Raw genomic sequence first — 14,332 nt, forward strand, 5'->3', positions numbered from 1 at the left:
CTAAAAATACAAAAATAAGCTGGGCATGGTAGTGTGAGCCTGTAGTCCCAGCTACCTGGGAGGCTGAGGCAGAAGAATTGCTTGAACCCTGGAGGCGGAGGTTGCAGTGAGCTGAGATCTTACCATTGCACTCCAGCCTGGGCGACAGAGCGAGACTCTTTCTCAAAAAAAAAAAAAAAAAAAAAAAAAATCAGAGTGACGCTGGGCGCTGTGGCTCACGCCTGTAATCCCAACTCTTAGGGAGGCAGAGGCAGGAGGATAGCTTGAGCCTAGGAGTTCGAGACCTGCCTGGGCAATATAGTGAGACCCTGTTCTCCACAAAAAAAGGAAAAAACCAAAAAGACAAAAAAAAAATCAGAGTGACATCTTGTGAAGTGTAGAATGCTCTCTCACTTGGTGCACACTTTCTCTTTAGCTTAAAGAGTTAAAACCAAATTATGAGGAAACTTTACAAGGATTTTTATTGCAGTATTTCATACATATAAAAGGATAAGCATAACTTATATAAGTTATAAAGAACAACAAAAGTGAATATCTGTGTACCTATGACCCCGCTTTAAGAAATAGCACTTATACTAATACTGTTGACCCTTCATGTTAACATCCTACTGGTCCCAATACTGTTGACCCTTCATGTTAACATCCTACTGGTCTGTCCCTTCCCTCTCCCCAAGGGTGATCACTGTTGTAAGTTGAGTATTCATTATCCCCTTGCTTTTCAACAGAATTTTATTTCATATATGGCAAAATTAAAATACTATTCAGTGTTACGTGTTTATGAAATTTAAGTGCTGTCAACTATATATATTCTTCTGTTACTTGCCTTTTCCTTTTTCATTTTCTTTGGAGATATATCTTTGTCGATGCTTAAAGATGATTTATTCTCACCTCTGTAGCACTCTGTTATAGATATAAATTTTTTCTCATTCTTCTTTCAGTGGATAATTAAGTGCTTTTTACTTCTATACTGTTTTAACAGGCTGTTAAGAAAACTTTGTATCTGCCTCCTGGTGCATGCACATAGGCAATAGTTTCTTTGGAGTCTTGAGTATACTGGGCTAGGTGGGGGTGGCTCACACCTGTAATCCCAGCACTTGAGGAGGTCAAAGTGGGAGGATTGTTTGAGGCTAGAGTTCAAGACCAACCTGGCCAACATAGCAAGACCCTGTCTCTAAAAAAATGAATATAAATAAAATTTTTAAGGTGAAAAATAGAGTTTAGAGTATATACACAGGAATAGAAGAATAGGGCTCAGTATATGTTCAGATTTCAAAATTGTGATACATTATTTTCTAAAGAAGGTGAATTGATTTTTACAGACCCAACAGTAATGGGTGAGACTTCTTTTTTGCTATCCTTAATACTTGTATTATCGGTCTTTTAAAATTTTTGCCAATCTTGTACATGTAAAATGATATCTCATTATCATATTAACTTTTTTTTTTTTTTTTGAGACGGTCTCATTCTGTAGGCCAGGCTGAAATGCAGTGACACAATCATGGCTCACTGAAGCCTAGACCTCCCAAGGCTCAGGTGATCCTCCTACCTCAGCCTCCCGAGTAGCTGGGAGTACAGACGCACTCCACCATGCCCAGCTAATATTTTGTATTTTTTACAGAGAGGAGGTTTCACCATATTGTCCAGTTTTATCTTGAACTCCTGGGCTCAAGCCTGCCTCCACTTCCCAAAGTGCTGGGATTACAGACATATGCCACCATGTCTGGCCAAATTTTTTTATTTTTTTATTTTATTTATTTATTTATTTTTATTATTATATTTTTTTGAGACGGAGTTTCGTTCTTGTGACCCAGGCTGGAGTGCAATGGCGTGATCTCGGCTCACCGCAACCTCCGCCTCCTGGGTTCAGGCAATTCTCCTGCCTCAGCCTCCTGAGTAGCTGGGATTACAGGCACGCGCCACCATGCCCAGTTAATTTTTTTTTTTAGTAGTTTTAGTAGAGGCGGGGTTTCACCATGTTGACCAGGATGGTCTCGATCTCTTGACCTCGTGATCCACCCACCTCGGCCTCCCAAAGTGCTGGGATTACAGGCTTGAGCCACCGTGCCCGGCCAAATTTTTTTATTTTTTGTAGAGATGGGGTCTCGCTATGTCACCCAGCCTGGTTTTGAACTCCTGGGCTCAAGAATCTTCCCACCTTGGCCTCCGAAAGTGCTGGGATTACAGGTGTGCGCCACTACCCCTAGCCTGTTTTCATAATATTGGCTGTATCTTCCGGTTTGTAGCTCTGTTTTTCTTTTGTTACATCTTGACAATACAAATTTTTAATTTTAATGTAGACAAATATGTAGATTTTTTCCTTAATCACTTTTTTTTGTGTCTTACTTGGTATCTTCTCTTATCCTATGATCATAAAGATGTTCTTCTATATTGTTTTCTAAAATTTCAAAGGCTTGATCTTTGTATTTAAGTCTTTAATCCTTCTGGAGTTGATTTTTGTGTAAGGTGTGAGGGAGGGATCCAGCTTATTTTTTTTCCACATGCATAACCTGTTGTCTCAGCCCAGCTTACTGAAGGAGCTTTCCTATCCTCCCTACATCTTGACGTAGGAGAGTAAGGTGCACCCAGAAGACATGGTGAAGTGTCCTCCAGTCCTGTCTTCATTTGTGATTTTTAGTTCCTGGCATATCTGAAGCACCTTCGTTTTGCGTGTATCCAGAGCTAAGAGCACTAGAGGCTGCTAGTAGGGCTTTGGTATTTCACTCCATGCATTCATCTTCACGTTAACGGCTACCTGCAAGAGCCCAAACTGCTATCATGGCACTGGTGGCTGTTAGGCAGTGAAGTAAATTTGTGGATATTAACCTTTTTGTCTACTTCTGTGGCCACAGATTCTCCAGCTATGTATCGGGAACCATGATCTATTTATGAGGAGAAGGAAAGCTGATTCTTTGGAAGTTCAGCAGATGAAAGCCCAGGCCAGGGAGGAGAAGGCTAGAAAGCAGGTGAGCAAGACCTTGTTCTCACTGATGATGTCACTGTGTGGTCAGTCCTGGCTTGGGAGGTGAGGAGTGGTTGTGGGCTGGCAAGAGTCTTTTTGCCATGGATATGCCTGCTCTTGTTTTATCTGGTTGGATCTTCATTTGCTGATGCCTATCTGGTGGGATGTCAGCTGTGGAAATGAGGAGTAAACCCTAATATCATATCTAAAAGAAACAGCCCTAGTAATTTCTACACTTAGAGAAGTTAGATATGATTAACACCGCTTTGGGACGAGGTAGCCAAGCACGCATGCATCTTTCCGTCTGGCTAGCTAGCTTGCTTGCTTTTTTTGCCTGTCTGCCTCCTTGCACAGCCTTCTCCTCTTCTAATTAGATGGTGATAGAATGCAGGGTGGCATTTCAGTGCTTGCTGCTGGGATGCTAATTTGACTCTGGCCGCACTTCCCCACTGCAGGTCAGGCCTCGTGACACGTCACCTGCCCCAGGAGGTGCCAGGAGCACCTATCAGCACACTGGGTGATCTGCATCATTGTTTTCTACTCATAAACCTTCTCTACTCATGGAAATCCACACAACTAATTTGGGCCTTACTGCTGAGAATATCAATTGTGTTTTTGGATAAACTACTAGATAGAGTAGCAGCAGCTGCAGTTGGCTGCCCTCAGGACTTGCAAGCTCCGAGGTGTAATAATTAGTCTGTGTACAGCTTTCTGATTTGGATACACATTGGAGAGGCTGGCTTCCAGCCCTAGGATTTAGAGTAAAATGCCCAGTGTGCTTCCAGCTCTCCATCTCTTTGCTTTCTGAGATGGCAGGCCACAGATGTGTTCTTTGGGGGGCTTTGGAGGTGATGGGTTAGTTTTTGTTGGACAAAGAAATGCTACTGAGCCAGTATGGGGTCATAGTGGCAGTTTCACAAAGAGTTCTTGGCAGTGGCTTATCCCTATAACTCCAGCATTTTGGGAGGTCAAGGCAGGAGGATCACTTGCCTAGGAGTTTGAGGCTGCAGTGAGCTATGATTGCACCACTACATTCCAGCCTGGGTGACCAAGCAAGACCCTGTTTCAAAACAGAAACAAAAGCAAAATACCAAAAAACAAAAAGAAGAAGAGGAAGAAGGAAGAGGAGGAGGAGAGCTCTCCTTGACCTTTTTCTTAGCAGAGCAAAGCTTAGAAGTTAGAAATCTGAAAGCGTCAAGGAGTAGCCTGCGGGCCCTGGCAGAGAATAGCAGAAACACTGCAGATCGGTGCTGTGTACAGCACAGCAGAGCCACAGACTTGGCACCTGGGCAACAGCAGATCAGGTGGACAGACACTGGCCTTGGAGCCAGATCTGAAATTTAGAATGTGACTAAGTCAGTGACTTACCTTCCAGACCTCAGTTGTCTCATCCATCAGGTGAAACTAATGATACACCTTCTCCATCTCAGATGAAAGGACATATATTACACCTTACAGTCTTTATAAGCAGTAAACTGCTTTTGTGAATAGGAGGGTCCTTTATATTGGGGTAGAGGTCTCGGGGAAAGTACAGTGCCAGGAACTGAAGGAGATTACCTGGGCTTTTTTTTTTTTTTTTTTTTTTTTGATGTAGAAGAGAAAGGGTCTCGTTTTGTCATCCAGGCTGAAGTGCAGTGGTGCCATCATAGCTCACTGTAACCTCGAACTCCTGGGCTCTAGCAATCCTTCTGCCTTGGCTCCTCAAGTGGCTGAGAATGCAAGTGCACGCTACCACACCTAGTTAGTTTTAATTGTTTTGTAGAGATCAGGTCTTGCTGTGTTATCCAGGCTGATCTCAAACTCCTGGGCTCAAGCATTCCTCCTGCCTCAGTCCCACAAAGTGCTAGGATTATAGGCATGAGCCTCTGGGCCTGCCTTACCTGCCTGGGCCCTTCCTTCCTTCCTTCCTTCCTTCCTTCCTTCCTTCCCTCCTTCCCTCCTTCCCTCCTTCCCTCCTTCCCTCCTTCCCTCCTTCCCTCCTTCCCTCCTTCCCTCCTTCCCTCCTTCCCTCCTTCCTTCCTTCCCTCCTCCCTTCCCTCCTCCCTTCCTTTCTCCCTTCCTCCCTTCCTCCCTTCCTCCCTTCCTCCCTTCCTCCCTCCTTCCCTCCCTCTCTCCTTCCCTTCCTTCTTTCCTTTTTTTGAATTATAGAGATGTAGTAATCCACCTTATGGAAATTGTAATATGATGGAAATTAGAGAACAAACTGGCCACGCTTTTTATTGACTTGCAAGAAGAAAACTAGAGAACTTCTACTGTTTTATTGTTTCTCTTTGCATTATCCTTTCAAGCTCCTGTGTGTGTGTGTGTGTGTGTGTGTGTGTGTGTGTGTGTAAAATAAAATTGTTTTTGGCTTAGGATTTAGAAAAAGCAGCAGTTTTAAAAACCTTGTATGACCAGAGTGTGGGCTAAGATTGAAGCAAGAAGTAATTAAATGTGCTTTAATTATTTAAGGCAGAAAATAGTGCAGTGGTCACTTCTGGATTCTGCTTTTGAACTCAGTTAGTACCCTGAGATCACAGAGGAACGGCACTGTCTTGTGCTTGTTCCCCTTATTAAGCTCAGCATGTGGTCCAATTAATGCAGTGATCCAGAAGGCAAGGGAGGTGGTGGTGGCTTTGTACTGTTGCCTTAAGGACAGGGGGCTGTGTTCCCCGCCTGGCTTCCTCCTGTCATAGGCCTGGCTCAGGAGTTGTCTCTGCGTGAGGCTGTGCAAGTCTGTGCTGTGGCTGTTGCAGAAATACAATGTGTGAACTATTGATGCATCATGCAGAATGATTTCATCTTCTCTGTGGGTCAGAGGCAAGAGTGGAGCTATTGTTGATGAAATCAGAGATGTGAGAGGGGTCCACGTGGATTAGAAATGGTGAGCTGGCTTGCCTGACCAGATGAGAAAGCTGCTTATTTCTGGGGCTCTGTCTCAGAGAGGAGAATCCTGCATTGAATCCCGTCAGCCACTGGCCAGAGCCGCCTGAGGTTTCCCAACAAAAAGCATCATTGGCAAGGTAGCCATTCCAGTGCACCGTGTATAAGAATGCCTCTTTCTATCCAGGTCGAGACTTGGCTTGTTTTTTTGTTGTTTGTTCATTTGTTCATTCACCATTAGAATTTTTTTCAAGGGGCACAACTTTCCATTCTGCAATTGGTTTAGAAGGATGGGGTTACAGGGCAATAAGAATGACCCTGGCTACCTAAATGAAAGGGAAGAAAAAGGTCCCAAAAGGGGAGACTCTGGAGATGGGGCATCTTTGGTCCCTTGTGGCACCCAGGTCTTGAGCCCTGGGTGATTTGATGACTGTTTTTCTTCACCCCCTGCAGATGGAGCGGCAGCGCCTCGCTCGAGAGAAGCAGATGAGGGAGGAGGCCGAACGCACGAGGGATGAGTTGGAGAGGAGGCTGCTGCAGCTGAAAGAAGAAGCGACAATGGCCAATGAAGCACTGGTGATTTCTGAGGGACTGGGGTTCCAGGAGGCTACCTGGGGACTTCCTTGGCTTTTCTGGAGCTCAGTCTCCTGAGGACCATGAGTTACCATCATTTGCTTGAATATACTTTATTTCAGCTTTTCAAAAGTTAGTGCCTTTTCTTTCCACCTGTGTTGGCAGAAGCAGATTTAGGTTGAGCTCATGTGCAGCCAAGTTCCACTTTCACCACAAGGTTGCCTTTACAGCCCGGCTTCTCGGCCCAGGCACTACTGACATCTGGGGCTGACCATCCTTTGTTGTGGGCACTGGATGCCAGTAGCAGCACCTCACCTTCCATTTGTAACAATCAAAGCACCTTCAGACATTGCCATGTCTCTCTTTTTTTTTTTTTTTTTTTTTTTGGAGATGATATTTTGCTCTTGTTGCCCAGGCTGGAGTGTAATGGTACGATCTCAGCTCACTGCAACCTCCGCCTCCCAGGTTCAACTGATTCTCCTGCCTCAGCTTCCTGAGTAGCTGGGATCACAGGCGCATGCCAACACACCTGGCTAATTTTTTGTGGTTTTTTGGTAGAAAGAGGGTGTTACCATGTTAGCCAGCCTGGTCTTGAACTCCTGACCTCAAGTGATCTCACCTCGGCCTCCCAAAGTGCTAGGATTACAGGCGTGAGCCACCATGCCCAGCCTGCTGCATGTCTTGCAAGGAGCAAAAAGCTCCTCTGGTTCGAACCCCTGATTTAAAGGGAAAGAACAGAATTTAAGTTGTTTTTCTCCACGTGACACATAAGCCTGAACTGCAGTGGGTACTCAGAGGAGGTGCTCTTTTTGTTCCCCATGGGTGCAGCCTGAAGGGCCCTTCTGAAAAGCTGGGGAATGTGGCTTGTCACCTCTTGTCAGAGGGTCATGGGGGCACTCAGCAGCAGGGCCCCAGGAGTCCGAGACTCTGGTTTGTCCTATCTCAGTGTTTAAGGCAGATCTGGGTGGGAGAATAGCACATGATCCCACTTCAGCTAAGAGCCCCGTGCCTTCCAGATGCGGTCGGAGGAGACAGCTGACCTGTTGGCTGAAAAGGCCCAGATCACCGAGGAGGAGGCAAAACTTCTGGCCCAGAAGGCCGCAGAGGCCGAGCAGGAAATGCAGCGCATCAAGGCCACAGCCATTCGCACAGAGGAGGAGAAGCGCCTGATGGAGCAGAAGGTGCTGGAGGCCGAGGTGTTGGCGCTGAAGATGGCTGAGGAGTCAGAGAGGAGGTGAGGGGACGCCGAGCACCAGACTGGCAAGGAGGCTGGTGAAGGGCCGCAGTCCAGCCTGCCCTGAGGCTGAGCTCCATAGCAGCCGCTCTCAAGCTGCTTCCCCATCTCCTGGACTGGAGGGAGGCTACTTCTTTGCTGATGGTGACTGGTGCTTCATCCAGTTTGGGGCTGGCACTACCGGATGGGCACAGTTCTCCTGCCAGGAGCACCTCTCTGGTTGTGCTTGTACCTCTGTGATAATCCCCTGACCCTCTGATGGCCGTGTATGCAGGAAAACCCCTGAGCATATCCACAGATTGCTTTCAGCTGAAGAGATGTGAGAAGGCTCTTTGTTCATTTTTAAAAACAACAACAACATGGTTCTTTTCTGCTTTCATTCAGTGGAGCTGCAGAACAGCAGCTGCTTACCTTTAAAGGGAAACTAGTACCTGCATCCCCCAGCCTTCCTTGGCACATGGGGGAGGAGGGCTAGGATAGTCTCTGTGACTGGGATGTCCCACTCATGGCCAGGTTGACGGATGGAACTGTTGTCTGTACTTTTGAAAGACTATTCTAGGCCTGCAACCTTCAGATAAACACTGACACATTCCCCACAGCTTTTGGCTGTTGATTTAGAGCACTTGAATTTGGCTTTTAGTTACCAAGGTGCATTCACTACAGCTTTCCTTACCACTGTTTGCATGTTCATTCTGGGAATATGGTTTCTTTTTGCCTGCCCTGCTTCAGCCCCCTTGCTGTATACAGGTCACACTCCCTGTGCATGGCAGATGAGAGGTGCAGACAGCCTGCAGTTAGGGGCTAGATAGAACACCCTGGTCTGCCATTTGGCTTTGGACTAGGGACTGTACACAGACAACCTGTGATGCAGGTTGGGCCAGGCCCCTGTGCCAAGCCTCATATGCCGTGTCCACCCCAAGCCCCACAGGGTGAGGATCTTCGCCAAGGTTCAGTGCCCTCAGTGACAGTGCTCATCTTCCCACCGGAGAAAGTGGGCACAAGGCCCGCAGGTGTTTTACCCGGGGACTGTGAAGACGCAGCTCTTGCATATTCTGCCCTTTGTGATCTGATGTAAGAACTTCGATCCTCCAGGCTTTTCCTTTGCCCAGCTTACTTTCACCCAAAAATAAAGCAGAGAAAACTGCTGGTGCCTCCTCCAGCTCCTCCCTCTCCTGGCTGCAGACAGTCTGGTTTCTCTCATTCCCCACCAGTTTTCCTGCTCTTGCAGTTTAGATTTACCAGCTCAAACGAAAATCTTCAGGAATGTTGTCCTTGCTTTGCAAGTTTTCATGTAAATGTCCCTGTCCCACTGTCCTTTTTTGCCTCTTCAGGTACCATCCTCAGGGTTGACCAAGGTCTCCTCTGCACAGGTGGGGTAGGGTCTTTTCCCTCCACATGCCCTGTTCTGTGAAGCTGACATCTCCTCCTTTCCTTGCAGGGCCAAAGAGGCCGATCAGCTGAAGCAGGACCTGCAGGAAGCGCGTGAGGCAGAGCGAAGAGCCAAGCAAAAGCTCCTGGAGATTGCCACCAAGCCCACGTACCCGGTGAGCATGGGGGGGTTGCCAGCTGGGGCTGCCTTAGCCCTGGTGATATTCTCTTTCCTCCCGGCCCTTCAGTTCATGTGGCAGTGCCTTCAGGCTGACCATTCAAGTAAACGCATGGCAGGATGAGAGGTGCAGAGAGCCTGCAGTTAGGGACTGGGTAAGACACCCTGGGCTGCCATTTGGCTTTGGACTAGTTAGTTGTCTCTCTGGTTGCCTAGATAATAGGGCCTTTTCCAGCTCTGGAATCTTTTTCATGTTCTAAGTAATATAGTCCCAAATTATCCTCAAGAGAATTTGCTCTCTTGCCTCTTAATGCTGAGCTGAATGTAATCTTCAACTATCAGTATATACCATATATCATAATTATAGTTTTGGGAAGGGATTGGCTGTACATCTCAGAGTGAATTATTGCTGTGCAAAAACGAGCAGCCAATCTCAGTTTCAGGACAGAGAGGCAGACTTCCTATTAAATGGGGTCACAAAATGAATAGAAGCCTCTTTCTTTCCTTTCTTCTGTGCATTCAGTTCGGCACTTTTTTTTTTTTTTTTTTTTTTGCCTATTTGTTCTGCGTCCACATAGTGCCACGTAGTTGGAAGTCTCTGTCCTGCCAGGTGTTCTCAGGGTGCACAGGTGCCTAGAGGAGGAGGACACAGCCCAGCCTGGAGGGGCAGGAGAGGCTCAGTATGGTGTCTGCACTGAAGCTTGAAGTAGGAGGAGGAAGTAGCCAGGTGGAGAAGAGAACATAGGGTAGTCAGGATGAGGGCACAGAGGCACACGTGGCCCAGACTCACGCACGGCACAGTCATGCACATGGCACATCCACACACAGCACGGACAAACACACACACACCGTACATACATTCATGCACACGGCACAGGCACATACATGACGCAGATGCACATAGGGCACCAGAGGCACAAGCTGCCCACGGTTCGAGGTTTGGGAAATGTAAGCAGTTTGCTATATCCTGGTTCTCTGTTACTGTGTAATAACCCACCCAAGCCAACCGTGTGGCCCAAAACAATCCTTTATTAGTACCTCTGGTGGCTTGTTGGGTTGACTGGGCCAGACAGAGATCCTTGCTGGGGATCTCTCTGGTGGTCACAGTCACATGGTAGCTGGGACAGGAGTCATCTGAGCCCTCAGTGTGTGTTGTTTTTATTTATTATTACTATTTTATTTATTTATTTATTTAGAGAGTTTCACCTGTCGCCCAGGCTGGAGTGCAGTGGCACAGTCTCGGCTCAGTGCAACCTCCACCTCCTAGGCTCAAGCGATCCTCCCACCTCTTGTCTCTTGAGAAGCTGGGGCCATAGGTGTGCACCTCCATGCCCAGCTAATTTTGTGTGTGTGTGTTTGGTAGGGACAGGGTTTTGACATGTGGCCCAGGCTGGTCTCAAACTCCTAAGCTCAAGTGATCTGCTCACCTCCTCAGCTTCCCAAAGTGCTGGGATTATAGGTGTGAGCCACTGCGGCCCAGTCTATGTGTGTTGTTTTTAAAATATACACTGGAGCAAACTTTATACACTGCTGTATCCATTCTTTCCTCTTAGCAGTCAATCCTGGAGGAGATGATCCATACCAGCTTTTTAATCATGTTTTATTGTGTGGATGGATTGTAATTCATTTAACCAGTCCCTCACGGATGAGCATTTAGTCTGTTTTCTTTTGCAATTTTGAACAAAATAGCACTGAACATCCCTGAACACAAATCTTGACACACACACGTGGATATATTGGTAGAATAAATTCTCGTAATAGAACTGTGGGGTCAAATTTTCCATTTTGATACTCTCCAAAGAAGTCGTACCAGTTCATGCTCTCACTAGTGGTACAGCAACTAGAACTCGTTTTTTCTGGAAATTTTTATGACGTATAACATACATATAGAGAAGTGCCAAAATTACAACTATACAGCTTGAAGAATTTTCACAAACTGGAGATACCCAGATCAGAAAACAGGATGTCCCTGGCACCCCAGGAGCCTTCTCTTGCCACCCTTGCAGACGGTCTGCCTCAGGCCTTGAAAGTGTCTCAAATGAATGTTCCAAGCCTCTACTCTTTCCCAGACACTGTCCTGAACTCAGTAAGGGATCCAAGGATGAAAACGAGGCAGATCGTTTGCAGGAAACTTGCAAATAGTAGAAAGACACAGCCAAAAAGAAATCTTTTACAGGGTGGAATCGCTGTAAAAAGAGCCATTAGAGAACCATAAACACAGTGTTAAGGGAGACAGCAAAGAAAAGGGTTGCTGGCTGGCTGGGAGGAGCTAGAAAGGCTTTGGTGAGAGACTGTGGTATTTGAGAAGAGCCTTGAAAGAGGGATGAAGTATAGGGAGGAGAAATGGGGATAGGCAAGGATACCGAAATGGGAAAGCAGTAGTCCAGGGGATCATAAAAAGTACTGTCTGGGACTTAGTAGGGCAAATCGTGGGAGAAGCCGGGGAGCTAGATTGGGGCCCTCTTTAGAAGACCCTTTGTTCTGGGATGAAAGTAAAAAAAAAAAAATCTAATTTCATCACTCCTGCTTCCCCGTTTTTGTTCCCTCTGGGTGCAGCCCGAAGGGCCCTTCTGAAAAGCTGGGGAATGTGGCTTTTCAGAAGGGCCCTTCGGGCCTCCTCTGAAAGTTTTGCCTCCTCCTCGGTGATCTGGGCCATTTCAGCCAACAGGTCGGCCGTCTCCTCGGACCGCATCTGGAAGGCACGGGGCTCTTAGCTGAAGTGGGATCATGTGCTATTCTCCCGCCCAGATCTGTCTTAAACACTGAGATGGGACAAACCAGAGTCTCGGACTCCTGGGGCCCTGCTGCTGAGTGCCCCCCATGACCCTCTGACAAGAGGTGACAAGCTGTACTCTGGTTCTATTGTCCAAGCACAAACCCCTCGGTGGGCAGGTGGAGCCTTTGTGGTGGTGCCCATCTCCCACCCCTCCTATCCACATGACAGACTCCTGGTACCCTCACTGGGGACTGCCCAACCCGCTGCCATGCCTCCCACTGGCAAACCTTCTCCTGGCACTGTCTGGGATCGCAGCAAAAGCAGCATCTCTTCTAGCCTCTATTCGCTCCCTGGCTACAGTGTTTACCTTATTTAACAGTGATGATCTATGAACACATCTGTTTCCTGAACAAGATTTTCAGCTGCTCAGAGCCAGGGACGATGTCTTGTTTTCAGCATTTCCAGCCCCTCACAAAGGGTCCAGGAGTTTCCTAAATAAAAAAGCGAGTGGGAGCTTGTGTTTGATTCAACTGAACATGAAGACCGGTTAAAAATTTGAAGGATGAGGGATGATTTTCCTGGATTTGTATTCTTTGCTATTGTCCACCTGGCGGTGGCAAATGTGAAAGAATTGAAGTGGAGGGATGGGGGCTTGTGGTGGCACTGGGAGGTGGGACCTGAGTTGTGCCCATCACCTCTGTGGCTGCTGGAGGATTGGTTGTCAACACAGTAGTGCCCTTCTGCTCTTGTATGACCCAAAGCTCCTAATCTGAGATTTCTCATTAATAGCCCATGAACCCAATTCCAGCACCGTTGCCTCCTGACATACCAAGCTTCAACCTCATTGGTGACAGCCTGTCTTTCGACTTCAAGGATACTGACATGAAGCGGCTTTCCATGGAGATAGAGAAAGAAAAGTATGTAGCCTCCTGTGCCCTGCTGTGGGCAGCCGTGAACTAGAGTGAGTGACGGGGGCCTTGGGAGCCCAGGGCAGAGGTGAGGGCAGCAGCCTCCCATTAGCTCCTGCAAAGGTTTCCTCTGTTCTTACTCCCTGGAGGAAGAATTTCCTTAATCAGAAATTAAGGGACAACAGATCAGCATTCATTCTTCCAGGATAAAAATAACACTTGACTGGTGACCTGGCATTTATGGTGGCTCCAAACCTCATTTAAAGTGTAGGACTGGGTTGTTAGCATCTCCGGGTCGGTTCAGCTGCTCTTGTACTAGACTGTGGTCATCTCCTAGTTGCGTTCTCCAGCGACTGGTATCTGTGGTGGTTCCCACGTCTAGAACGAACAAAGGTGAGAAGAGACTCAGGCTCTAGGCTGAAGAAGGCCGACAGCCAGGTGGGCCCCACTTTGCTGCAGTGGGTGGTGCTGGCCAGGGCCCCAGCACGGCCTAATCATGGCAGCTTTTGCTGAGCTGCCCTCTACCCAGCCTCTGTCTTCCCTTGATGGTGAGTAGAAGTGGGTCAGAGATGGAAGGGATCCCCACTGCAGAGGCAGTCTAAGTGAGGGTCCCTAGTTCCCGGAACTGGCGGTTAACTGCTGCCGCCTGTCGGAAGACATCCACAGTAGCCAGCAGGCATCGAGTGCCTATGTGTCAGGGGTTTTGGCTTTTGTCCATTTAATTTCTACTAGTTAACAAACATCAAACTGACATCAAAGGTAGGTTTTCATGTCCCCATTTTCTAAGTGAGAACTTGGATTTAGAGAGTTTAATGAACTCCCCCAGCATCACACAGCTGATGCAGAGGAGCCCCAGGGTTAAAACCTCTCCCCACCTGACACTGCAGCCGGTGTGCTTTCCCCATGGGTAGCATCCTCAGGAAAACCCTTTGGGGAAAGTGTCTCCATGGAGTCCAGCATGAGTAACCACAACCCAGGCTATTTCACTTTGGGCTCTCACACTTAGGGTATAGCTAAGTAGCCAGTGAACCAGACCCTCTGGCCGTCATATCTGCTGTCCATGTTCCTTTCACCATTATCCAGACATATATATTTATGGGGTTGGGACTGGGGATAGGGGTGAAGCTATTCTGTGTCTACTGTTTTATAGTTTGTATTTTGTTACTATTTTAGTTTGTTTTGGCTACTGTAACAAAATACCAGAGGCTGGCTAGCTTATAGACAACAGAAATTTATTTATGAGCCAGGCACGGTGGCTCATGCCTGTAATCCCAGCACTTTGGGAGGCCAAGGTGGGTAGATATCTTGAGCCAAGAGTTCAAGACTAGCCTGGGCAACATGGCAAAACCCCATTTCCACTAAAAATGTATAGATTAGGTGGGTGCGGTGTCACATGCCTGTGGTCCCAGCTACTCACGAGGCTGAGGTGGGAGGATTGCTTGAGCCTGGGAGGCAGAGGTTGCAGTGAGCTCAGATCTCAATACTGCACCCAGCTGGGGCAACAGAGAGACACCTTGTCTCAAAAGAAAAAAAG

The 14,332-nt window shown here is 47.4% G+C and overlaps 1 protein-coding gene across 4 annotated transcripts in view; it reads left to right on the top strand.

Annotated features, from left to right (window-relative positions):
* The window catches only part of NF2 (NF2, moesin-ezrin-radixin like (MERLIN) tumor suppressor), a 101,185-nt gene that overhangs the window by 72,468 nt on the left and 14,385 nt on the right, over positions 1 to 14,332 (top strand). For all 4 annotated transcript variants that reach the window (XM_074390892.1, XM_039462454.2, XM_074390891.1 and 1 more), the window contains exons 10-14: positions 2,850 to 2,963; positions 6,275 to 6,397; positions 7,411 to 7,628; positions 9,067 to 9,172; positions 12,680 to 12,807. In XM_074390892.1, the coding sequence (XP_074246993.1) occupies positions 2,850 to 2,963; positions 6,275 to 6,397; positions 7,411 to 7,628; positions 9,067 to 9,172; positions 12,680 to 12,807 (689 nt within the window). The remainder of the gene's footprint in view (positions 1 to 2,849; positions 2,964 to 6,274; positions 6,398 to 7,410; positions 7,629 to 9,066; positions 9,173 to 12,679; positions 12,808 to 14,332) is intronic.

This window comes from Saimiri boliviensis, chromosome 21, assembly GCF_048565385.1.
Source record: "Saimiri boliviensis isolate mSaiBol1 chromosome 21, mSaiBol1.pri, whole genome shotgun sequence".
Taxonomy (NCBI): domain Eukaryota; kingdom Metazoa; phylum Chordata; class Mammalia; order Primates; family Cebidae; genus Saimiri; species Saimiri boliviensis.